General features: G+C 56.3%; 1 protein-coding gene across 2 annotated transcripts in view; it reads left to right on the top strand.

Annotated features, from left to right (window-relative positions):
* ADCK1 (aarF domain containing kinase 1) overlaps positions 1–24912 on the top strand; it is a 92100-nt gene that overhangs the window by 59073 nt on the left and 8115 nt on the right. For both annotated transcript variants that reach the window (XM_055133448.1, XM_055133449.1), the window contains exons 5-7: positions 706–864; positions 13421–13579; positions 15625–15741. In XM_055133448.1, coding sequence (XP_054989423.1) covers positions 706–864; positions 13421–13579; positions 15625–15741 — 435 coding nt within the window. The remainder of the gene's footprint in view (positions 1–705; positions 865–13420; positions 13580–15624; positions 15742–24912) is intronic.

Raw genomic sequence — 24912 nt, 5'->3', positions numbered from 1 at the left:
TTCAGCCTCGGCCAGCCTTGCTAAAGGCTTCTGAGGGCCTCCGCATCTGCTGGACTCTAGCTGGACCCTGCAGGGGTGGCCACTCGAGTGAGAAAGCGGCTCTGCTGGGCGCGTGGCACTTCCAAGAGGGAGGAGGGCCGGGTGAGGGGATGAGAAGAGTAAGGGCCGTTTCTCAGGGGAATCGTGTGAAACCCGGCAGGGCAGGGGAGGGGAGGGGGGTCTCTGGGGGCTGCCTCTGGGGTGAGGCAGGGCCAGGCGGGGCTCGGGATTGCTCACTGAGGCTGTGCCACGCGGGAACGGGAACGAGGGAGCGGAGGGTGGTGGCGTTTGGAGCAGCAGCCCGAGCTCCTGGCGCCCTGCAGGTGCAGGTGCAGGGAAGGGCCGTGCCTCCGGCCGCCCCTTCGCCTGTGTGAGCCCCCAAGACACGTGTGCGCGTGAGCCCCTCACACACGCGCTGCCCGTTTGTGGGCCTGACGTGGAGGCCCTCGAGGCCCGCCTGGGCATCTGCACACGTCCCTTCAGATGCCCTTGAGTCTCCAAGGCCGCAGTGGCCAGTTGAAAGGCTGTGTCCAGCTGAGGAAGTCAAAAGTCTGCCCCCCCCCACCGCCACCCCCGGGTGCGCCTGGGACCGTCCGTCCTTCCGGCTCCTCCTCGCCCGTCTGTGCCGCCGTCTCAGCTGCTCTGTCCCCTCTCTGCTCTCGACAGATCCACGACTTGTTCGTGAGCTTCGATGACACCCCGCTGGGGGCGGCCTCGCTGGCGCAGGTCCACAAGGCGGTGATGCATGACGGGCGGACGGTGGCCGTGAAGGTGCAGCACCCGAAGGTGCAGACGCAGAGCCTGACGGACATCCTGCTCATGGAGGTGAGCGCCTTCCCGTGGTGGGGGGTCCGCCCTGCTGGCTTTCTCCCGTGCGGGCTGCGGGTCGGGTCGGGGGGCCAGCCCAGGTCTAGTGGCCGCTGGGCTCTAGTGAGCTTCCAACAAGGGACGTTGTGGCATGCGTGACCTAGCGGGGCTGGGCAGCGGGCCCTGGGGGTGGGGCCGGCTGGGGGCCGCAGTGAGTGTCCGAGGGGATCTGGGTGCCGCTGCTGTGCAGGAACCCCCGGAGAATGCCAGTCGGGAACGTCACGGTCAGATATGCGTCAGAATCCTTCTGCGGGCGGAAGGCCTGCCTCGGCTGCCTGCCCAGCTCACCGTGGGCTCACTGCATCAGTCTGAGACAGGAATAATGATGTCGGGGCGCGGGCGAGACCTGGGAGCTCAAGGAAGAGCTGGGCCCGAAGGGGCTGCCTGGAACCCGAGACCCGCCTCGAGGAGGGCTTGGTGCCTGGTGCCAGCTGATACCCGGGAGCTTTCCGTGGAGCTGCGCCCACAGCGTGGCAGCCGGGCTCCAAGCGCAGGTGCCCAGGGAGAGTGGTGGGAATCCACCGCGGGTTTAGGGTGGCCCTGGGGCCCTGGCACCGAGACCTCCTGCTGACTGCGGTAGCCCCCCTAGCGCCCACCCCTTGGGGCAGCAGTGGACTTGGGCCTTGGGGCATACAGAACCACCAGCGCTCTGCATGGGAGAGCGTGTTCGTACTGCTGAAAGGGATATGTAGGGTTTAGGAATGGGGGCTCTGGGAAGGAGGGGGCGAGAGAGAGAGAGGGAGAGAGACAGAGAGAGAGAGAGACAGACAGACAGAGACAGAGACAGAGAGAGACAGAGAGACAGAGAGAAAGAGAGAGAGAAAGAGAAAGAGAGAGAGAGAAAGAGGGAAGGAGGGAGAGAGGGGGCGGGAGGGAGGGAGGGAGGGAGGGGGAGAGAGAGAGAGGAAAAGAGGGAAAGAGAGAGGGAGAGAGGGAAGGAGGCAGAGAGGGGTCCCCTGGTGGGGACTTTGGGTAGTGGTTAGAGCGGAACCCGGGGTCAGAGCTGAGGGGGATGCCGGGGTGGGCCTGTACCTGGTCTGGGAGGTGAAGTGGGTGAGTGGGGGTTCAGGGGGAGAAGTGAGGGCCCAAGCAGGAGGGCTTTGGTGGGTGTCAGGCTTTGATCAGCCTTCCTTTGGAGTGGGGGGGAAGGAGGTAAGGCTTGGGGGTACAGGTGAGTGAGGGGGGCCGTGGGGGGAGGGAGGGGAAGGGGGAGTGGGCAGCCGTGTCCTTCCAGCCTGAGCGCCTCTATTTTCTCTCTGCAGTAGGAGGCAGGCCCATCTGCCGAGAGCGAGAGCGAGGGGGTAGGAGGTGGTGCTGGAGGCAGGTGGGGGTGGGGTGGGTTTGGAGGAGCTGCTCTCGGCCTGGCCCCTTGGACCTCCCGGCTGGGGCTGGGCGTGCCCCGGAAGTCTCTGAGGGTCCCCCAGCTCCTCCGGCCTTCACAGGGAGGGGAGCCTGGCATTGCCCAGCCCCTCTCGCAGGACCTCCCCGGCCGACAGCTGACCCCCAGCTGGCCCCCAGGTCCCCAGCAGTGATCGCTGTAACCAGGTCTTGGCTTCCAGCGTCAGAGGCCTTTCCCAGGTGGCTCCGTCTGTGGCTGCAGGCGGAGTCCACGGCGGCTTCTTGGCGGTAGCGCAGGCGGAGCTGGGGCTGGGGGCCACGCCGAGCAGAGACCTGCTCTCACGGCCTTCAGGAGGAGCCCGGAAGGGGTCCGGGGCACCCCCCTCTGTGGGCCGTCTGTGTGAATAGCTGCATGGGGGGGGTACACTGTCCTGTCTCAGGGCACGGACAGCCTGTCTCCAGGGCCACCTGGTCTCCTGCGCTCCCTGGCCTCCCTAGCCCATGGTTTCCCCGCCTGCCCGGCCTCTCTGGCGTGCCTGGTCTCCTGGTCTCCGCTCCGCCCGCTCTGCCTGGCCCCCCCCAGTCTGCCGGCCCTGCCCGTCTCCTGGTTTCCCGGGCTTCCTCTCCCGCCCTCTGGGTCTCCTGGTCTCCGACCTCCCTTTTCTGATCCATTCTCCCCAGTTTCTCACCCTCCACCCCCCCACCCCGCCCCCAAGCCTGCCTCCTTAGCGGGCACAAAACAGTTTATTTAATGTTGCTTGTTACGACAAATGGTAAGTGGAATTATAAAGAAAAAATAGTTCAGAAAATGTGCGGGAGTGGTGATACCTCACGGTGGTGTTATCAGAGTCGTGTCTGAGGAGGCCCTGTGCCGCCCGCTGCCCACTGAGCTTCCCGGGCCGTTGTTTCTGTCTATCGAGCTGACTTGGCTTCTGTGCCACTTTCCCGCCCAATTCGCTGTGCTCCCACTGGGCTCTCAGTGCCGGGGGACTGGGAGGTATCGTGCACAGCAGCCGTGCGTTCCAGAAGCTGTGGAATTCCGACGATTCTTTGCCTTGGCATCTCTCGAGACTATAGTCGTGAAGCCGGGACGTTTACACGGCGGAGGGTGTGGGTGTGGCTGCTGAGGCTGGGGGAGGGGAGGAGGGGAGGCTGCTTGCCCCTGCTCTGAGAAGCTCCCAGAATTTTCCACCTGAAGGCCAGTGTACCTGTGAGTTTGCGAGGCTTGGCGTCTCCTTGGAGGTTGTTTGTGAAGCGGGGCCTGTGTCTGTGGCGGAGGCTCAGGAAAGGGCTGTTGGTTGGCCGTGTCGGTTAAGATGCTTTTGGCTTTGGGTAGCAGGCCATCCCATTTAGAGGGGTAGCAATAGCTGTAACCCAGATCAACTCACATTTTTGGAACAGCTGAAAGTAGCAATGACGGTTCCATCACTTGATGGTGGTTTTTGTTTCCTGGGTGTGCTGACTTGCTGGGGCCAGACCCAGGGCCTCAGACAAGCATGTGTTCGCCCACTTGGGTCACATTCCAAGCCCCTTGGTTGCTTTTTGAATTGTGTTTGTTTGGGGGCCTCACCTAGTGGTGCTCAGGCTCCACCCAGGAATCCCTCCTGGTGGGGGTCAGGGGACCATATGGGGTGTTGGGGATTGGAACTGGCTTGGCTGTGTGCAAGGCAAGTGTCCTCCTTGCTGTACTATCTCTTTGGCCCTTGATTTTGTTTATTTGTTTGTTTGTTTATTTATTTATTTATTGCTTCTTTTGGGCCACGACCAGCGATGCTCAGGGGTTACTCTTGGCTCATGCACTCAGGAATCACTCCCGGCGGTGCTCAAGGGACCATATGGGATGTTGGAAACCGAACCCAGGTCGGCTGCCTGCAAGGCAAACACCCTACCGGCTGTGCTATCGCTCCCGCCCCTATTTTTTTCTTTTTTAAGGATATAGGTTCCTTTTGACTTCCTGGTTTCTCCTTCCAAGGCAGCAGCCCCTCCTAGGCCCCCACTAGCTGCGGGGCTCATGCTATCGTAGGTAGATGTGGCTCCCAGATGCCAGAGAGGACCGATTTCTTCCCTCACCTCCCTGTCAGAATGGAATGCCCCAAGAGAATCTCCATCACTTCTCATTGACCAGAAAAAGCTGCCTTCCCGAGCCTTCGTCAGTCTTGGTGTGTGAAAAATGAAATATCTTTGGTTTAGACGAATTGTGACTCATCTTCTTGGGCGAAGGTCTTTTTTGAAGGATCGGGGAGGTACACAAAGTCAGTATTCTCTGGCCAGGGAGGGGGCATGAGGGACAGTGGCTTCTGGGTTAGTGTTACTGTAGAGCTTGATGCCATCTGCTCACCCAGCCGTGCTCTGAGGGCAGGACAGCCGTCTCCAGGGCAGGCTGCAGGTTGCTGGCAGCTTAACGGGGACCCACTTTCTGTGACCGGCGTTGGTTGTTTGGGTGAACCTCTTGGCATTGGAAGCTTTGCATGAGAGAGAAAGGGCACAGCGAAGGACATTTTTTAGCGTTGTCATTATCACCTGATCGTGTCCCTTTAATAGCTGGGCAACTCTGCTCCTCGGTGCATAGCCAGTGACTTTTATTGATCTGAGTGGCGGTCCAGGGTAATTGGGCCCTGAGACGGGGACAGTGGTTCCGCAGGAGGGCGGGAACGGATGAGGCAGAGCCCGTTCGTCTGCTGGCAGGCTGGCCTCGCAGCAGGCTGAACGAGCTGCATCTGTCAGATTATTCGGGAGCCCAGGACGCCATCGGCCTGGGAGTGAGAAGTCCAGGTTTGTCCCCGGGGGCCAGCACCCCTCCTGTATCAGTGACCGACTGCCCCTCTCCGGCCACTTGGACTCAGGGCCAGGAGCCTCACCCGCCTGTCCCCAAGGTGCTTTGCAGAACGGGGAGTTTCCGGCCCGAGCACCAGAAACCGGGCCACCCTTTGATATCATCCCAAGAAGCTCTAAAAATAAAGACCTGTGACGGTTGTGTTTCTGACTCGTTTGAGCAAAATTTTCAGTGCATTGCTGTCTGTCATCTTGTTTCTTTTCTGAATGTGTTGATTGAACAGTGGGTGGCTAGGTAATGTTTGTGTTGGCACAGACGCTGAAAACTGATTTCAGTTTTTAAAATATACTTTAAAAAAATCCCATCGATGTAGACCATTCCAAGGAAACTTTCTCTCTCTCTCTCTCTCTCTCTCTCTCTCTCTCTCTCTCTCTCTCTCTCTCTCTCTGTTTTCTAAAAAGTGTGAACCTTAATAATGCATCTGAACAGAGCAGAGATAAGTCTGTGAAGGCCAAGCTATTTACATCATTTGGAATTGATTTTCGATCACTGTCGACCCTCCATTCTCACTAGTTTGGATCCATGCAGACTTTCTATTTAGGCTGCTGTTTCCTGATAGAGCATTATTTCTTCTATAACATGTAATAACTCGATAACAGTCGCTTGCATTTCAGGTGCATTTTGTAGTTTACAAAGCTCTTTCTCTGCCTTATCTCAGGCTTCCTGTTGTATTGTCCTGTAAGGTATTGCACAAGTTCAATAGAACTACCTAAAGAAAATCAACCCCAACCCCGGGCCTGGTCCTGCATTTTGAAAAGACAAGTATGTGACCTTGGGAAGTGGTTTTCCTCCTGGAACTGGGCGGGGGATGGGGTGGGGGATGAGACCAGAGCATGGAGGTGCAGTGCCCTGGGGCTCCGTGATACCATGCAATTGTTACTGACCCCAGGAATTCCCTTTTATTCTTTTTTAAAAAATACTGTCATCCCATTGCTCATCGATTTGTTTGAGCGGGCACCAGTAACGTCTCTCATCGAGAGACTTATTGTTACTGTTTTTGGCATATCCAATACGCACGGGTAGCTTGCCAGGCTCTGCCGTGAGGGCTTGATCTCTCGGTAGCTTGCCAGGCTCTGCCATGAGGGTTCGATACTCTCGGTAGCTTGCCGGGCTCTCAGAGAGGGCACAGGAATCGAACTCGGGTCGGCCGCGTGAAAGGCAAACGCCCAACCGCTGTACTATCACTTCAGCCCAAATTAAATTAAATTTTTTTGATTGAATCACCATGAGGTACAGTTGCAAAGCTTTCATGATTGAGTTTCAGTCATACAATAATCGAATACCCAATAATCGAATACTCCACCATGTACATTTTATACCACCAGTGTCCCTGTTTTCCTTCCCACCACCCCACCCCACCCTCTGCCTTTATGGCAGGCACTTTTCTTCTTACTCTCTCTCTACTTTTGGACATTTGTATTTGGTTTGCAATACAGATACTAAGAGGCCATCATGTTTGGTCCTTTGTCTACTTTCAGCACACATCTCCCATCCTGAGTGATCCCTCCAAACATCATTGACTTAATGGTCCCTTCTCTATCCCAGATGCCTTCTCCCCCAGCACATGAGGCAGGATTCCAACTGTGGAGCAATCCTCTTAGCTCATCTCTACCATCCTTGGGTGTTAGTCCCATTCTGTGTTATTTCATATTCCACAAATGAGTGCAGTCATTCTATGTATCTCTCTTTCTCTGACTCATTTCATTTAGCATGATACTCTCCATGTCCATCTACTTATAAGCAAATTTCATGACTTCATCTTTCCTAACAGCTGCATAGTATTCCATTGTGTAGATGTACCATTGTTTCTTTAACCAGTCGTCTGTTCTCGGAGACTTGGGTTGTTTCCAGATTCTGGCTGTTGTGAACAGTGCTGCAATGAACATACAGGTACAGATGTCATTCCTACTGTGCTTTTTTGCACCTCTGGGATATATTCCCAGAAGTGGTATTGTTGGGTCATATGGAAACTCAATTTCTTGTTTTTTGACCAATATCCATATTGTTTTCCAAAATGGCTGGACCAGTTGGCATTCCTAGAAACAAGGAAGAGGCCCTAGAGTCCCTTTCTCCCCACATCTGCGCCAGCACTGGTTGTTCTTGTTCTTTTTTTTTTTTCTTTTTTTTTGCTTTTTGGGTCACACCCAGCGATGCTCAGGGGTTACTTCTGGTTTTGCACTCAGGAATTACCCCTGGCCATGCTCAGGGGACCATATGGGATGCTGGGAATCAAACCCGGGTCGGCCGTGTGCAAGGCAAATACCCTACCCACTGTGCTATCATATCACTCCAGCCCCTCGTGTTCTTTTTTTGATGTGTGCCAGTCTCTGTAATGCTTCCATCACAATGTGATGTCTCATTGTTGTTTTTATTTGCATCTCCCTGATGGTTAGTGATGTGGAACATTTTTTCATCTGCCTTTGACCATTTGTATTTATTTTATTTTATTTTTTTTTTGTGTGTGTGGAAGTTTTCGTTCATTTCCTCTCCCCATTATTTGATAGGATTGGAAGTTTTTTTTTTTTCTTGTAAAGTTCTACCAGTGTCTTATATATCCCAGATATTAATCCCTTATCTGATGGGTATTGGGTAAATAATTTTTCCCATTCAGTGGGCTCTTTCTGCATCTTGGTCACTGTTTCTTTCGAAGTGCAGAAGCTTCTTAGTTTAATGTAGTCCCATTGGTTTATATTTGTTTCCAGTTGCTTGGACAGTGGTGTTTCATCCTTGAAGATGCCTTTAGCTTCAGTGTCCTGGAGAGTTCTGCCTATATTTTCCTCCATGTACATTATGGATTCAGGTCTGATATTGAGGTCCTTAATCCATTTGATCTGACTTTTGTGCCTGGCGTTAGACAGAGGTCTGGGTTCATCATTTTGCATGTCGCTGACCAGTTTAGGAAAGGATTTCCTAAGGAGAGAATTAACTGAGAACAGAAGGTAGCTTGAGCTTTATTTCCATTGCCTTAGCCAAGAGACATTGCACATGGCAAAAACTCAGGGCATTTTTTTAATTAATTAATTAATTAATTAATTAATTAATTTCTGGCTACACCCAGTGATGCACAGGGTTTACTCCTGGGTCTGTACTCCTGACTCCTGGTGGGGATTGGGGGACCATATGGATACTGGGGATCGGACCTGCACCAGCCATGTGCAAGGCAGGTACCCTACCTGCTGTACTAGGCTCTGACCCCTTTTTCATTTTATTTTATTTTATTTTTTTTTTATTGTGGAAAGTTACAAAGTTACAAAGTTTTCAGGTTTAAATCTCAGTTATACAATGCTCGAATACCCATCCCTTCACCAGTGCTCATATTCCACCACCAAGAATCCCAGTATAGCTCCACCCCGCCCCCTCACACCCCAAACACCCCCACGCCCCTAGCCCCCCCACCCTAAGCCCCCCCTGCCTGTGTTCATTTTATTTTAATTAAAAAATTTGGGGGGCCTCTTAACCAGTGCACTGGGATTCCAGGGCCACCCCCTGTGATAATCAGCCAACCCGGCAGTGGTTCAGTGTTGGGGACCAAGGATGCGGGACTGCTTTAAGCCTGAGGTGCGGGGACCACCAGGGTACACTGGCAGGGCTGGGGCACCCCCAGGGCTACACCCAGGGATTCTCAGGAGACCAATTGAGCCTGTGTCCAGCACATGCCAAACCTACCCTCTAACCACTGGACTAACTCCAGGTCCAGACAAACCATTTTTGACTTAGACTTGGTAAATCTTTTCTGCCCTTTTCCTGACCACCTTGAAATTCTTGGGGTCGGTACACCTTCTGAATTATTGGTGAACTGATGTGCATTTTTTGGTCTTCATAGCTGGCATTAGAATATCCAGTTGGCATTGCCCTATAAAGACCCCATTTAGACATAGCCTTGCATTTGATGTTCTTGTTTGTTTTGGGGCCACACCTGGCTGTGCTCAGGGCTTACTCTTGGCTCTGTGCTCTGGGATCACTCCTGAAGGGCTCAGGGGAAGTGCCAGGAATTGAACCCGGGTCGGCTGTGTGCCAGGCAAATGCCCTCTCTGCTGTACTCTTCCTCCGGCCCCTGGCATTTGCAGGAGACCCCCTTGCACCCACTCACCCGAGTGCTGCAGAAACCAGTTGGACGAGTGAAGTCAAGGCTTAGTGGTTATGAATTAGTTCAGTAATTGGTTATTAAATCTAGTATAAGTCAATAAAATCTTTGCTTTTATGATTAATGACAGTAGGTATCCATAATGACTTATCACTGATGAGTAACAGAAAAATCTTTAAAATGCCTGTTGGTGCTGCTCGGACATCTATGATCATTAAAGTCTTCGTAAGTAGTCGCACCCAGACAACTGATGATGAGGCCGTATTGTTTGGACAGAAGCCACATCCCCTAGCACAGGCCCCGCTCCTCTCCTGGTGGTACACGGAGGTGGCTGAAGGTGATTACGAGAAGGTGGGCGGTCACTCCTGATGGAACACATGCGTGACCCTCACTGTGGACCCGGCCTTGTCCCTCTGCACCGGGAACTTCTGAATTTCTGGCATGTAGCAGGGCCACAGACCACAGGGTTCGCTGTCCTGGCCTTGGGGCCCGGAGGGTGGAATGTGGGTACCTCAGGTCTCCCGGATGCTCGGGTCAGCTTAGGAAGGTCCTTCTGTCTGCTGGGCATTTTCCCTGCATCCCCAGGAGGTCCATCTGAGGACACGGGGACAGCTGCAGGGCCTGGAGGTACGGACCCCCCATGCCTGGGCCTGGCGGTCACCATCTCCCCCCTTCCAGTTCCACGTGACTGGACCAGAAGCAAAATGTAAGCGAAATTGATTATCACAAGGTCCCAGGGCCAACCCATGAAGAGCTCGACAAGACTTAAAAGAAATTAGACTGCAGCCGAAGGTGATTAAAATGGGTTTGGGGAGAAATTGAGTATAATAACCCCGTGTGATGATTCTTCCAGAATGGCGTCTGGTACATTGCCGAGGACACAGGGTTTGAAAACAAAGCTGTAAATGCCTTGTAGTTAATGGCCCTGCTTTGGATTTATTTCTTTTGATGGAACATGCCTAGCAGCGTGGGGCACGCTAACCATCGGCGGGGCAGAGAGCAGCGGAGGGCAGGGCTGCCCTCTGGGGTGCAGGAGTTTAGGGTTCGGGCTGCTGAAACCACAGCGCTGTAGATGGTGTGTGTGGGGGGGCGGGGAGGGCACTGACCCAGCAGATACTCATTTCTCAGCATGGTGCCGACCTGCCAGTTCCCGGTGAGGACTTTCTCCCAGGGCCAAGATAACTCCCCCCCTTCTCCTCTGGTGCTGCCCAGAGCGAGCTCAGTCTTCTTTCCAAAGACATCTTGTCACCGGGGTCCTGCATTCAAGCCTTATTTACTTTGGTTTGGTTTTACTTTGGGGCCACACTTGGCGGTGCTCGGGGCGTCCTCCTGACTCGACACTCAGGGATCACTTGTGGTGGGCTGGGGAGACCATAAGGGGGGTGGGGGGTTGAATCCGGGTCTGCCTTGAACCCAGTGTGCAAGGCAGGCACTCTACCCACCGTATTGTTGCTCCAGCCCTGGATTTATATGGGGGGAGGGGGTGTTGTGTTATACGTGGAGGTTGTGTTATACACGGAAGTTGTGTTATACACAGAGGTTGTGTTATTCACAGAAGTTGTGTTATACACGGAGGTTGTGTTATACACAGAAGTTGTGTTATACACGGAGGTTGTGTAATTCATGGAAGTTGTGTTATACACGGAGGTTGTGTTATACACAGAAGTTGTGTTATACACGGAGGTTGTGTTATTCATGGAAGTTGTGTTATACATGGAGGTTGTGTTATACATGGAGGTTGTGTTATACATGGAGGTGCTCAGGGCTTATTTCTGTGCTCTGTGATCACCCCGGACTGTGCTCAGGGTACCCCATAAGGGGTGCTGGCGCTGGGGACGGAATCTGGGTAAGCAGCATGCAAAGCAGGTGCCCTACCCACTGTATTATTTCTCTGGGCCAGATCATTCATTCACTTATTCATACATTCATTCATTTATTCATTCATGTTTTTCCATGTTTGGGGTGGACTGAGGATCTCACAAGGCAAGTGTTCTGCCACTGGGCCTATCCCTCATGTAAATCTCATGGCCACCCCCACCCTGCAGCGAAAAAGAAGGTGAAGAGGCGGCAGGGGGTTGTCCACCGTAGAGGGGGTGGCTCTCTCCGGCACCAGTGGCCTCCCGCTTCTTGGACTCTTGTGCGTTGTTGCCCAGCTGATGTCGGCAGGGGTCGGGGTGGCGGTTCTTGGAGCTCTGGGACTGTGCATGCTGCAGAGAACAACTGCAGGGGCAGGTCGGGTCCCCGGGGACAGACTTCAGCACCAGCGCTTTCAGGAGAGCGGGCCGCTGTCTTCTGTGTTCCCCTCCCAGGATGCTGCTCCGTGGCCCACGTCCCCCGCATCCGCCTTGCTCCCCGTCCCGAGCCTCTGGCCATCGGCCTGGGACCTGCCGCTGCCGAGCCCTGAGTCTCTGGCCTCTGAGGGCGCTGCTGGGTGCTTTGCAGATGCCATAGGGCTCCTGCGCTCTGCTCCCATGTAGGGTCTAGTTAACCAGTTGTTAGCTATTATAGTTAACCAATTGCTAACTGTTATAGTAATTATTAAGTATTTTGGGGGGCCACACCCAGGGGTGCTCAGAGGTCACTCCGGATTATATGCTGGGAATAGAGCTAAGGTTTGCGGGAAGAAACCCCATGGAAGACGGGCACCTTTACCTCCTAACGCTGGCTCTGATGCCCCTGACCTCTCACCGTGAAACTGACCCTGAACGGCCGGAATAGTCTCCAAAACAGCCCTTCTCTCGGCCTCACTCACGAGCCCGTGGAGGGTCTGAGCTTCCTGTGCAGCTGCCCTAGGCCTGATGCCTCTCTTCTCCAATTTTACTGTGTCCCATCTTTAGAATTTTCCCATTCTGGAAGATCCCAGGAATACAAAAGTGAGGGGAGGGGTCGGAGTGATAGCACAGCGGGTAGGGCGTTTGCCTTGCACTCGGCCAACCCGGGTTCGATCCCCGGCATCCCATATGGTCCCCCAAGCACTGCCAGGAGTAATTCCTGAGTGCAGAGCCAGGAGCAACCCCTGAGCATTGCTGGATGTGACCCAAAAAGCAAAAAAAAAAAAAAAAAGTGAGGGGAAAAGCATCAGTGTTGTGAATGTTCAGGTGCTAAACACACAGCTTAACACTTGGCCGTCAGAGGGACTGGAGGGATGGTACAGTGGACAGGGGCGGGGGGTGGGTGGGCCTTGCCTTGCGTGATGCCAATATAGGTTCGATTCCCAGCTCGCCATATGGTCCTCAGAGCCACGTCAGGAAGTGACCCCTGAGCGCAGAGCCAGGAGTAAGTCTTGAGCACTGCCAGATGTGTCCCCTAAAAAGAAATAGCTTCTGGGAAGCAGTTGTGAGGCAGTGCCCTCCCACCCATCTCTGTACCCAGGGAGGTGGAGGGAAACTGAGTGGGGGCCGGGGAGGGGCTGCACGGGCAGCACCTCAGCCTGGTGCTGCCGAGCCAAGGTCGTGGGATTCCAGCTTGGTGCCGCCTTGCCAGGCAGAGTCAGGGACTTCACACACTGCCGTATCTGTCAGACGGGGCGGGCTGGAAGGACGGGGGCGTGATCCAAGTCCCCGCCAAACTAGCGGGCAGGGAAGCCCCAGTTCCCATGAAACGAGAGGAGGGAACTGGCCTGCCCAGGCGCGGGTTGGAGTAAGCAAGAGCGAGGTCCCTGCGGCATGCCTGTGCGCCCAGGCACCCCACCGGGCTTCTACGGACCCCAGACTCCACACTTGGTGTTTGTTCGCTCGTTTCCAGGGTAGGGCGCCACGCCAGAGCCTGCCCCGGCAGGGAGAGTACGAGGCCAGGGACAGCTCGGACCGGGTTGTCCTTCTATTGCTGGCCACATTTCAGACACACACTGTCCACGCTTGCCCCCCGTGGACAGCCTCAGCACTTCGGTGGGCAGTAGGCTGACACCCGCAGCCCCCCCACAGACCGTGGACCCCGCCGGGTGTGCAGTGAGCGTTGTTTCTCTGCTTCGCATTCTCCCAACATGACCGTCGGGGAACCGAGGTTCTGTGAGGACCAGCCGGGAAGCTGAGCAGGTGCTGGGCCCGGGGCGAGCTCGGAGGTGGTCACTGTTCCTGCTGCAGCTGGTGGGTGGTGTTCGTCACCCCCGAACCTGATGGCGGACACCGGCCCAGCGAGTGTGGCTTCCCACCCAGCCCACTCGGAGCTGCGGGAGGGAGGGCGGGGTTTGTCCTCCCTGCCCGGGTGGTGGGGTGCTGGGGGTTTCAGATGGACTGACGGGGAGCTTGCCGGGTTTGCAGATGCTCGTCCTGGCCGTGAAGAAGCTGTTTCCCGAGTTTGAGTTCATGTGGCTGGTGGACGAAGCCAAGAAGAACCTGCCTTTGGAGCTGGACTTCCTCAATGAAGGGAGGAACGCCGAGAAAGTAGCCCAGATGCTCAAGCACTTTGACTTCTTGAAGGTAAGCGGGGCAGGGTGCTGGCGCTGGGCGCTGGGCGCAGGCATACACGACGCCCTCAGCACCCGAAAGGCCAGCGCCTTCCCGGGTCAGCTTTCTGAGGCCACGTGACCACCAATCAGGGCGCGTGATACAGAAATGCAGGTGTCATTGCTGGCCTGACTATCAGCTGGACAGAGGTTTTCGGTTTTTTGGTTTTTCTTTTTTCTTTTTCTTATTTTTCTTTCTTTTTTTTTTTAGTTTCAGGTATATGTTGTTTCAACACCAGTCCCTTCCCCAGTGCCCACTATCCTCCGCCAATGTCCAGTGTCCTCAGTTTCCCTCCCTCTCCCCAGCCAGCCTCTGTGGCAGGCACTTTCCCCCTCCCCCATTGTTCCCTTCCGTAACTCCCCCTACCCCCCGCCCCACCACACCCCTGCCCCAGTGCCAGGCTTCCTACTGGAGACCAGTTCTCCAGCATCTGATACTCCCTTAGGACGTTTCTTTCTGTCCCGCACGTGAGAGAGACCCTTCCGAGCCTGGTCCTCTGCCTCTGACTCATTTCACTCAACATGACACTTTCCGGATCCATCCACGTTGCAGCAGATTGCACGACTTGATCTTCTCTTTAGGCTGCGTGGAATTCCGTTGTGCATACACACCCTAGTTTCTCAGTCCGTTCAACCGAGCGGAGGTTTATTGAGTGATCTCCAGTCTCAGGACACTGGGCACTCCCCAAGGGCATCACGCCGAGGTCTCTGGCTCCCTGACGCCTGGCCGCCGGCACAAGCAGCTCACACGGCTGTCCTCTGGCTCCTCCTACTCTGTCAGCTCATGTAATACGCAGTTGGTTCTGCCGTGACACTGCGTGTGTGTCTGGGAAATCATCACCATGTGCACTTGTGTGCAGTAGACATGACAGGGCTTGTGGGGAAAGGGGGTTAAGCTCCCAGCACTTATAATTACATCACCAGGGCGCACGCAAGAGAGAGGCAGAGAGACAGAGAGAGACAGAAAGACAGAGAGACAGAGAGAGAGAGAGAGACAGAGACAGATCTTTTGCCCATTTTTTTGGGTTGGATTGGTGTGTTTTCTTGTTAAGTTGTATGAGTTCTGTATATACTTTGGTTATTAACCCCTTCCTGGATGTAGGATGTACTTCCATTCAGTCAGCTGTCGTTTCATTCTTTAGATATTTTTTTAGGCTATGCTAAAAGCATTTAAATTTAATGTAGGTCCCTCTTGTTTAGCTCTGCTTTCATTTCCCTTCCTGTTGGGGGTCAAACGCCCCCTACACATGTCAAATGCCACTGTCATGCTCTGTCTCCCCCGGCACCTTCTGTGTGTGCCCTGGTTTTGGGACCCAGACTTTTCATGACAACCCGATGCTCGTCTTCGAAGGTTCTGCTGCCTCTTCCCAGGCTGGGGTGCTCCTCCGAGCCAGAGCCAAGAGCCAGGCAAACAGAGCCAGCATCTCCCCCGTGCGTTCCCATGGCAACAGCAGAATGGTCCCCTTGCTGGGGCCAGCCAGCATCTGCCAGACCAAGACATGTAACAGTAATAATAACAAGACACGTTTTGGAGATGAGGATGCCAAATGGGTAAATAATTAATGGAACGATCTGACCCGCTGCTCGCAAACCCACGCGCCGTTTCCCCAGGCAGCAGTGGGGTTCAGGCTCCCGAGTCAGTAATTCTGCCCTAACACAGACCATGCGGTAAGCGAATTTTGCACCACGCACCCAGTTGAGCTTGTAACTCCGGAAATGGAGTTTCCGTATCTGCACACGGGCGCCCCTTCCAGCGCCTGTGCCTGGAGAGGCCGCAGCGCAGGGTCTGCTTCTCAGGGCGGGGGATGCCTTCCAGAGTGGTTCTGCGCATTTCGCCCCCGAAGTCCCGATCTTCTCCCCCCGCTTATTGTGTGGGGAAAGCGCCCCTCAGCGCAGGGCGCTGTCCTCCTGTTGCGAGTAGGAGGGGCCCTGGGCCGCGCGCCTCCCTCCGCTGTTGCCGGGGAGAGTGTGTGCTGCTGTCGGTCCCCGTCCCGTGTCCACCCCGCTGTCCCACCGCAGGTGCCCCGCATCTACTGGGAGCTGTCCACCAAGCGGGTGCTGCTGATGGAGTTCGTGGACGGTGGGCAGGTCAATGACCGGGACTACATGGAGAGAAACAAGATCGACGTCAATGAGGTGAGGGCCGGCCGGCATGGGCGGGGGTCCCGCTGTCCACCCACCCACCCACCCCTACCCGGAGACCCCTCCAGTCTCTGACACAGAGGGTCCTGCCCGGGCCAGCGTGGCCGTCTGTCCCCTCTCGGACAGTGGGTCTGAGCCTGCCTTGGAGACACGTGCAGACCGTCTCCCTGCGGCTCCTCCCGGGCAAGTGGGGGGCCGCAGCCGCCGCCTTCTGTGCCCTCCCGGCCCCATCGTGCAGAGCTGCCAGGGGGTCGGTGGTGCCACAGCGGGGGAAAAGCCCTTCTGCCCTGCAGCGGGGGGCGGGGGGCATGGCCTCCTGCCCACTCCTCTGGGTCCTGGTCACTCCGCAGAACGCTGGGGGTCAGGCCATTGTTGCCCACTATCGTGTTCACACAGCTGGGGAAAGGGGGGGCTCCTGTCTTGGGGCTCCCACCTCATTGGTCTTGGGAAAAGCTGGTCACTAGGGGCTGCCTGCACCCCATTTTCATTCACAAGGTCTCACAGGTAGAGGTGGACTTATACTTTTGTTTTTTGCTTTTTGGCTCACACCTGATGACGCACAGGGGTCACTCCTGGCTCTGCACTCAGGAATTACCCCTAGTGGTGCTCAGGGGACCATATGGGATGCTGGGAATCGAACCCAGGTCATCCAGGTGCAAGGCAAACACCCTACCCGCTGTGCTATCGCTCCAGCCCCCAGATTTGTGCTGTTTTTTTAAGCCAAGTCCATTTGCGGGTTTTCGGGCAGTTTTGCAGCAGTACTTAGGGGCTACTCAGCCTATGCTCAGGGCACTGTGTGGTGTTGGGGGTCAAATCTGAGCCTCCTACAGGCAAAGTGTGTGCCCCGGCCTTGACCCACCCTCGCCGTGCTCGCAGTTTTGCCGCTGCTCGCCGTGGGGGCGGGGGCTCCACACACCGTTCTCTTCCGGTTTGTTCTTAATTGACTCACCAGGAGATACACAGAGCTGATTGTGATTGGGTGTCAGTCACACAGGGTGCCCCAACCTGCCCCTTCACCAATACACATTTCCCACCACCAGTGTCCCCTTCCTGCCTGCCACCTGGCTCTATGGCAGGCATTTTCCTTCTCCCTCTCTCTCTCTCTCTCTCTCTCTCTCTGTGTCTCTCTCTCTCCCTCTCCCTCTCTCTCACCTCTCCCTCCCTCTCTCTCTCTCTCTCTCTCTCTCTCTCTCTCTCTCTCTCTCTCTCTCTCTCTCCTTTTGGGCATTATGGTCTGCGGTACAGGTACTGAAAGGTTATCATGTTTGTCCCTTTACCCACTTCCAACACTCACTTCCTGTCCAAAGTGATCGTTTCCAACTATCATTGTCATCGTGGTCCCTTTTCTATCCTTCTGCCCTCCCCCCATCCCTCCGACCCCCCGTGGCAAGCTTCCAACCATGGACCAGTTCTCCTAGCGCCTGTTTCTACTGTCCTTGGGTATTACTCTCATACTATGTTGCCTTTTATATCCCACAAGTGAGTCCAGTCATTCTATCTCTTTGTTCGTTTGTTTGGGGGGCGGGGGGACATATCCAGCAGTGCTCAGGGATCACTCCTGCCTCAGGGGACCACATGCGATGCCGAAGATCGAACCCAGGTCGACTGTGTGCAAGGCATGCGCCCTCCCCACTGCACCACTGCTTGGCTCCAGTCTAAATTCTTTAGTCCCTTGCTTGGTTCCTGGCTGTTGGCGTCCAGGGTCAGCCTGCACGGGAAGCCGTGGGGGTTTCTGCTGTGGAGACTCCGGCTGGACAGTGGGCCAGGGACGGAGGCTCTGCGGTGCCCTCGCGATGCCGGGAGTAGCCTGTGGGACTCCTGGCAGCCGGTGTGAGAGCCGCAGGCCTCAGTACGGGCAAGCGAGTCTGCGTTTCAAACAGTGCAGGGTGGGGGGTGGGGGGGCGCCGACACTCCCTGACGGTCAGCATCCGCCTGCCCAGTGGCCTGCCCAGGGCTGGACCCCAGTGTGTCTGTCTGGGATCCAGACACGGACCTGCACCCGGCGGCCTCAGCGGGCAGTTGGGTTTGCTAGTCGCTCTCCGAGCTGGCAGCAGTGGCGGCCATCGATTTCATTAGCGGAAAGGTCGCGTGGCGTGCGCTGCTGGCCGGCCGCTCGCCAGCCGCTCGCCTCCCCGCGACTCGGGACCTTTCTCGGAGGTTAATTGGATTCCGAGAGTGTGTGTCTCAGACCCCGCCCGCGCCCAGGCCAAATTGAATTTGCGTGAAATTAACTGGGAGAAGGGTGACAGAGTCCGTCCCTTTCAGGGAGGTGGACCAGTGACAGGCCCGGTGGAAGTGTCCCGCACCTGGCCTCTGGGACCCACTCATTCCCCAGGGACCCTGGCTGTGCCCCTGCCCTGGCTCTCGGGGATAAGATGAAGAGGTGGAGTCGGACAAACTCTGAGACGCTTTCTCCAGGGGCCCAGGAGCTCTGCAGCCAGCATACCCCCTGCTGGTTCCTGGAATTAGACCAGGCCCTCGGCTCTCCCTCTCTCCCTCTCCCTCTCTCCTGTTCCTCTCTCTTTCCTTCCCTCCCTCTCTCCCTCTTTCTCCTTCTCTCCCTCTCTCCCTCTCCCTCTCCCTCTCTCCTGTTCCTCTCTCTTTCCTTCCCTCCCTCTCTCCCTCTCTCTCTCCTGTTCCTCTCTCTCTCTCCCTCTCCTGTTCCTCTCTTTTCTCCCTCTCTCTCTCCTCTCCCTCTCTCCTTCTCTCCTTCTCTCCCTCTCTCTCTCCCTCCCTCTCTCCCTCCCCGCTCTCTCCTCTCCCTCTTTATCTCTCCTCCTCTCCCTCTCTCCCTCTCTCTTGTCTACTCTTTCTCTCCTTCCCTCTCTCTCCCTCTCCCTCTCTTTCTCTCCCACCCTCTCTCACCTGTTTCTCTCCCTCCCTCCCTCTCTCTCTCCCCCTTTCTCTCTCTCTCTCTCTCTCTCTCTCTCTCTCTCTCTCTCTCTCTCTCCCCCAAGCTCTCCTGGGGTTGGGGTTCATCACTTGCTCCTTCCTGCCCAGCTGGCTGCACCCCTCACACAGCTCCTGGTTTGGGGGCATTTGAGGAGCCCAATTTATTGTTTTTTTTTTTTTCCAGCTTCACTTAAGTTTTCTTTTCTTCTTTTTTTTAATTGAATCACCATGAGACACAGTTACAAAGCTTTCATGTTTTGAGTTTCAGTCCTACGATGATCAAACACCCATCCCTCCACCAATGCACATCCTCCGCCACCGATGTCCCCAGTATACTCCCCATTTCCAACCCTCCCCCTGCCTCTGTGGCAGACAGTTTTCCCCATACTCTCTCTCTACTTTTGGGCATTACGGTTTGCAATATAGATACTGAGAGGCTATCCCGTTTGGTCCTCTATCTACTTTCAGCACACATCTCCCATCCCTAACAATCCCTCCAACCATCTCTGACTTGGTGATCCCTTCTCTGTCCCAGCTGCCCTCTCCCCCAGCTCATGAGGCAGGCTTCCAACTATGGGGCAATATTCCTGGCCCTGTCTCTACTGGCGGATCCCACCTTGGTTCCTCTGTCTTGCTTTCGGGCCGTTGTTCTGCCTCCAGAAGCCTGGGCCGGACCTGGGAAGGCTGAAGAGAGTTTGAATTCTTAACCCTTCCTTCCTCTTCCTAGGGGGCCACTTAAGTGACTTTATTTTCATTTTTACTTTTTGGCTCTTTGTTTGTTTGGGGGCCATACCCGGTGATGCTCAGGGGTTACTCCTGACTCTACACAAAGGAATCACTCCTGGCAGTGCTTATGGACCCTGTGGGATGCCAGGGATCGAAACTGGATCAGTCGCAGGTGAGGCAGAGGCCGTCCCCTTGGTGCTGTCACTGCAGCCTCACTTAGGTGATTCTTAGTGACCGGCCATGGCCACCTCCTGCTTCTGCTGGATCTTGGCCTTGCCCCCGAATCGCCCGCCCCACCCACCAGAACATATAAATAGTCTCTCCCTTGGGGACAGGACTACACGAATCCAGGCAATTACAGAATAATTAAAGTACTTTCAGCCAATTCGAGTTGGGAGAAAAATCTAAAAATAACGCCTCGATTTAAATATTATTTACCAAATTAAGTCTCTCCCCAGCCTTTCGATAGTTGGCTGGCCCTCGCCGCCCTTCCCTCCTGGGGTAGCGTCGGGCCTGGCGTGACTACTGACCTTGCAGCGGGAGTGACTGCAGTGACCCTGCCGGGGTGGTGCAGACACGGGCCGGCGCTGGCCTGTCCAGGAACATTTCTCCAAGTGCACCAGTTTCTGGGTGCCCTGGGGACTCCCCAGCCCCGCCCGGGCAGAGAGGCAGGCTGACAGCGGTCGAGGCCTTCCTGCCAGCCCAGTGACCGCTGCTCCCTGCCTCCCAGCTTGCTCCCTGCAGCGCCCTGGGTGCCTCCAAGTTCCCTGGGACGGTGCCTGCACTCGCTCTTCCCATGAATTGGCACTTCCTGTCTCCAGGCAGGTGCCAGAGCGAACAGGGCTAGGGGTAGCCATGGAGGAACCGGGCATTTCCGCCCAGGAGACTTTCCCTCTTCCTCCGTGGAGACTGGGCCCCGCCTGTCCAGAACCACGTGGAGATTCCCCGACCTGCCCAGAGGACAGCTGTGGCCCAGAGGGCAGGAGGTGCCAGCCACCAAGAGCTCCCTCAGGACATCAGTGTAACTGAGTGTGTCCGACAGTCGGTGCCTCCTCACGGGGTGACGAGCAGCAGAGCGGGAGAGACAGGACAGGAGGGAGGTGCTGGCCTTGTAACCGCCCTAACCCTGGCTCAGATCCCTGGCACCCATAGATGGTCCCCTGAGCACCGCCAGGGGTCACTCCTGAGCACAGAGCCAGGAGTAGCCCCTGTGCACCTCTGGGTGTGTCCCAACCCCTCTTCCCCCAACCCCCACCCAATAAAATAAAACTCCCGACCTAGAGAAATAATACAGCAGGTGGGGTGCTTTCCTGGCATGCAGCCCACCCAGTTCACCCCCAGCACCCCACAGGGTGTGACCTCTTAGTGCAGAGCCAGGAGGAAGCTCTGAGCACAGCTGAGTTTGCACCCTCCCCTCTCCCAGTTTTTTTTTTTATGTGAACTCCCACGTGACCCTGTACTTGTGCTTCTGGGTGTTATCCAAGGGAAGTGGGGCCAGTGTTCCGAGGGACACCTGCTGCCATGTTTCCTCAGCCCTCGCTGGACCTTTACTCTCAGGCAGGGCCACGGCTGCAGTGTGGGGGTGGGGGCAGGGAAGAGCTGGGTGTGCCTGCTGGTGGTTTTGCTTCTCTGGGCCCTCTTTGCCTCGGGGAGTAGGGGGATCTGACTGCTGCCTTTGGAGCCCACCCGGGTTCAAACTCCCAGCACCCCATGGAGTCCCCTGGGCCCACCAGGAATGACCTCTTAGGGCAGAGCCAGGAGGAAGCCCTGAGCACAACTGGGTTTGCACCCTCGCCCTCAGCAATACAGCTTCCCAGGTGCTGCTGAGTTCCCCTCTGGTGGTGAGCAAGAACAATGACCCAAATCTGGGGCTGGAGTGATAGCACAGCGGGTAGGGCGTTTGCTTTGCACGCGGCCGACCCGGGTTCAAATCCCAGCATCCCATATGGTCCCCTGAGCACCGCCAGGGGGTAATTCCTGAGTAAAGAGCCAGGAGTAACCCCTGTGCATCGCCGGGTGTGACCCAAAAAGAAAATAATAATAATAATAATAATAATAAATAAAAAAGAAAAATGACCCAAATCAGAAATGAGGCCAGTGGTATCCGCTGTGCCCTTTCAGAGCCATCCTGGGGCTCAGTTGGGCTGGGCCCGTCCCCCCAGCGCCCCACGCAGGATGTCTCAGCGTTCTGGAGGGAACGCACTTTTCTTGGACTTTGCCATTGACACGGGTACATCATGGGCCGGCCTGTGCGTCTCATCTGGCAGGCCAGTAGTTTCTGCCCAGAAGAAAAAATAACCCCATGGTTATGCTTTCCTGCTGACCCTGTAGGACAACAGTCGGTTTTGTATTTAATCCAAATTAAATTTGGATTTAAAATTTTTTTTTTAAATTTTTGGGCGATACCCAGTGATACTCAGGGGTTACTCCTAGCTCTGCACTCAGAAACTACTCCTGGTGATGCTCAGGGGACCGTATGGGATGCTGGGGATGACACCTGAGTCAGCCGTGTGAAGGCAAACCGCCCTGCCTGCTGTACTATGTCTCTGGCCCCCGAATCCAGGAATCTTATTTTCTGATTCCTGCCTAAATGTCATATATATGCTGTCCCTCAAAATTTGAAAGTTCTCTTTGAGCCAGCCCTTACTTTTCTCTCTTGCTCCTCCAGTGATGATTTTGGCCGTCTTTGACATGTGCCCGTTCTGTATTGGCGTGAGGATTGTGCGTTTAGCTTTGCTAACACTTTCCTTTGATGGTGATGACGGGAGTATCCCTGTGAAGTGTGGGATAGAGGCACACACGCCGTGAGCAACCACAGCATGTAACAGCCACTGGCCACATCTGCGGGTCTGGTCTGATGCATAAGCACTTGCCACCAGGAATTCCTGTCTGCCCTTGAGTCTCTGAGGTGGCGCTGTGAGAAGGATGGGTGGGTGGGGATCGTCCCCAACAGCAGAGGAACCTAGAAGCAGGCAGAGAAGAGTGGTGCCTGTCGCCCGCCGCACCCCACCCCATGTCGCAGTACCAGGATGACCCCGGCCTGGAGCTGGTGGCAGAGGCTGCTTCTCTCTCCTGTCTCTGCCTCCCATAGCTGTCAGGGTGAAATCCGGTTAAAGCTGGTGACAAGGAGAGTCCCCAGATGCCGGGACCCCCAGGGAGGGGCAGCAGGCCGGGGAGCTGAGAGGTTGCTCGTGGCTTTGCCAGAGTCCCTGCCTTGTCGTTGGCAGCAGCTTCCTCCTCTGATGGCAGCTGCTCACTTCCGTGGGCAGCGGCTCCCCCGTCCCGAGTGCCCGGGCCCCCGGGGGCCATCTTTCACTGGACTCATGGGGGCCCAGAGCAATCAGCAATATTTCAGAAAGCTTCCAGGAGATCATCCATCTCCCCCTGACAGCTCTGCCCAGACTAAATGAAATGTCATTTCTCTGCTTCTGCCTGGAATTTTGTCGGCTCTGTCTGGCCGCTCTGCTTATCGTGGGCCGATCGGGGACCCTGATTGGCCCTGATAAGCGTCCCTGACAAATAACAATGAATTATTGCTTCATAAAGGCAATTGTCTGGGCCAACGCAGGTCTTCAGAGCACTGTCCATCCACCCCGCCCCCAACTCTGGGAGCGCCCGGGAACCTCACGGAAGGGGTCCGTGGTGGCACAGGGATGGGGACTTGCTGGCTTACCTCGGAAATAGCTCTCGTCAGGGACCCTGTCCAGGGAAACGGGAAACAGCGGGGAACCCAGGCCTCCCAGCCTGAGTCAGAGCTGCACACGGGCTTCCTGGTGCCAACTCTGAGCACTGTTTCACCGGGGCCATAGGCGAGAGTTTGGCGCGGGTAGAAATCGGGAGTCGGGGCAGTGTTCTTGAACCACAGGTGCCGGACAGCCGGTTGAGAGGGTCGAAGAGCGAGGTTTCCTCAGCGCTCCCCCCGGGCTGCCCCCGTGTCTTTGCCTCTTTGCCAGGTGCAGTGGAACCTCCGAGGCCCGTGGGAGTTGTGACCCGTGCCCGCCCGTGGGCCCCCTTCAGGGCCCTCGAGCCAGACCCTGCCATTAGTTCTTGTCTTTGGAGCTGGGCCCATCAGCCACTGCAGAGGCGCTGCCGCGGGCAGGGCAGAGGGGAGCGGCTGTGGGGGGGCACATGGGGTCTGAATCCTGCCTCCAGCCCTTCCCGAAGACTGCTTCAGGCAGGCTAACCTCCCCAAGTCCCACCTCCGCCTCTGCACAGCGGGCATCCGTTCTCGGGGCTGGGGTTCGGGATTCTGCTGCCTACTGATGATTGACCCCGGGGCCTCACTGAAGGGTGCGGGTGGGGTTCTGGAGGGGGTAGATGGGGTGAGAGTCAGCAGCGTGGGCGGGAACCAGCGCCTCTCCAGGGCCAGACAGAGTGGGCGGGGATGGGTCCCCGCACCGCTCACAGCCATGACGGAACCTCGGAGGGCTGACGGTGCCAGCCGAGGGTGCCAGGCACGTTGGAGACAGAGTTCTGTGTCCACACGCTGTCCGTCGCCCTCCATGAAGGCAGCTTCCGTCAAGCTGATTAACATGGCACAGATTCCCCGGACACCCTGGAGCGCGTGACAAGGAACATGTGGTCGTTCCACAGAGTGTACTAATGCCCGGAAATGCTCCTGAGCAGGAGACGGGCGAGGGCTGTCCCAGGGGGCGATGCCATGTGGGGACGGGGAGGGAGAGAGGACGGGACGGGGCGAGGCAGGGTGGCAGGTGTGCTCCCAGCAGAGACGGCATCCCGAGCAGAGACCCTGAGCTCAGGCAGAGCAGGGATGGTGGGAGAAGAGAAAGCAGAGGTGGCTGCAGGGGCTGTGAGCTGCATGGGGACACAGAGATGGAGGCGGGGCCCGACCCTGCAGGGGCAGGCAGAGAGCAATTGATCTGTTTGCTTTTGTCTGGAATTTGAGTCTATACCCGGGAGTGCTCATGGGCTACTCCTAGCCCTGTGCTCGGGCACTGCATGTGATGCTGGGACTTGAACCAGGGCCTGCAGCAGGCAGCACCAGCACCTTATCCCCAGTCCTCGGAAAGGGGTTGGGTGTTTCTGTTTGCTTTTGGGGCCACCCCCAGCAGTGCTCAGGGTTTGCTCCTGACCCTGGCTCAGGAATCTCTCCTGGCCTGGGGTCGGGGTCCCTGTGGGGTGCCAGGGATCGGACTCGGATGGGTCAGTCACGTGCAAAGCACGTGTCCTGCCTGCTGGACTCTCTCTCTCTCTCTCTCTCTTGCCCCTGGAGTTGGGTCTCTCTCTCCAGGCCCGGATTGATTCTGTGTTCCCCACCCCAGGAGCCCTGTGCCTCGCCCCCGTGGGTGGGTCTGCTGCTGGGCCGGGAGGAAGGCTGAGGGGAGCGTGTGTCCTGGGGCGTCCGCTGTCCCCCCTGAGCCTCCCTCTGGCAGCCCAAGGTCTGCGCTGCGGCAGCTGCTCCCGAGCGGGCAGAGGCGTTTAGCTTTAATAAACAGGCGCGGTAAGATGGGGAGAGGCTCCCTGACAGGGTGATTCAAGCCGCCTCTCCAGTGTCATTTCTCCGCGCAGACGTCATAAATCAGACTA

Source organism: Sorex araneus, chromosome 3, assembly GCF_027595985.1.
Source record: "Sorex araneus isolate mSorAra2 chromosome 3, mSorAra2.pri, whole genome shotgun sequence".
NCBI classification, from domain to species: Eukaryota; Metazoa; Chordata; class Mammalia; order Eulipotyphla; family Soricidae; genus Sorex; species Sorex araneus.
This window is presented reverse-complemented; position numbering and strand designations above follow the sequence as displayed.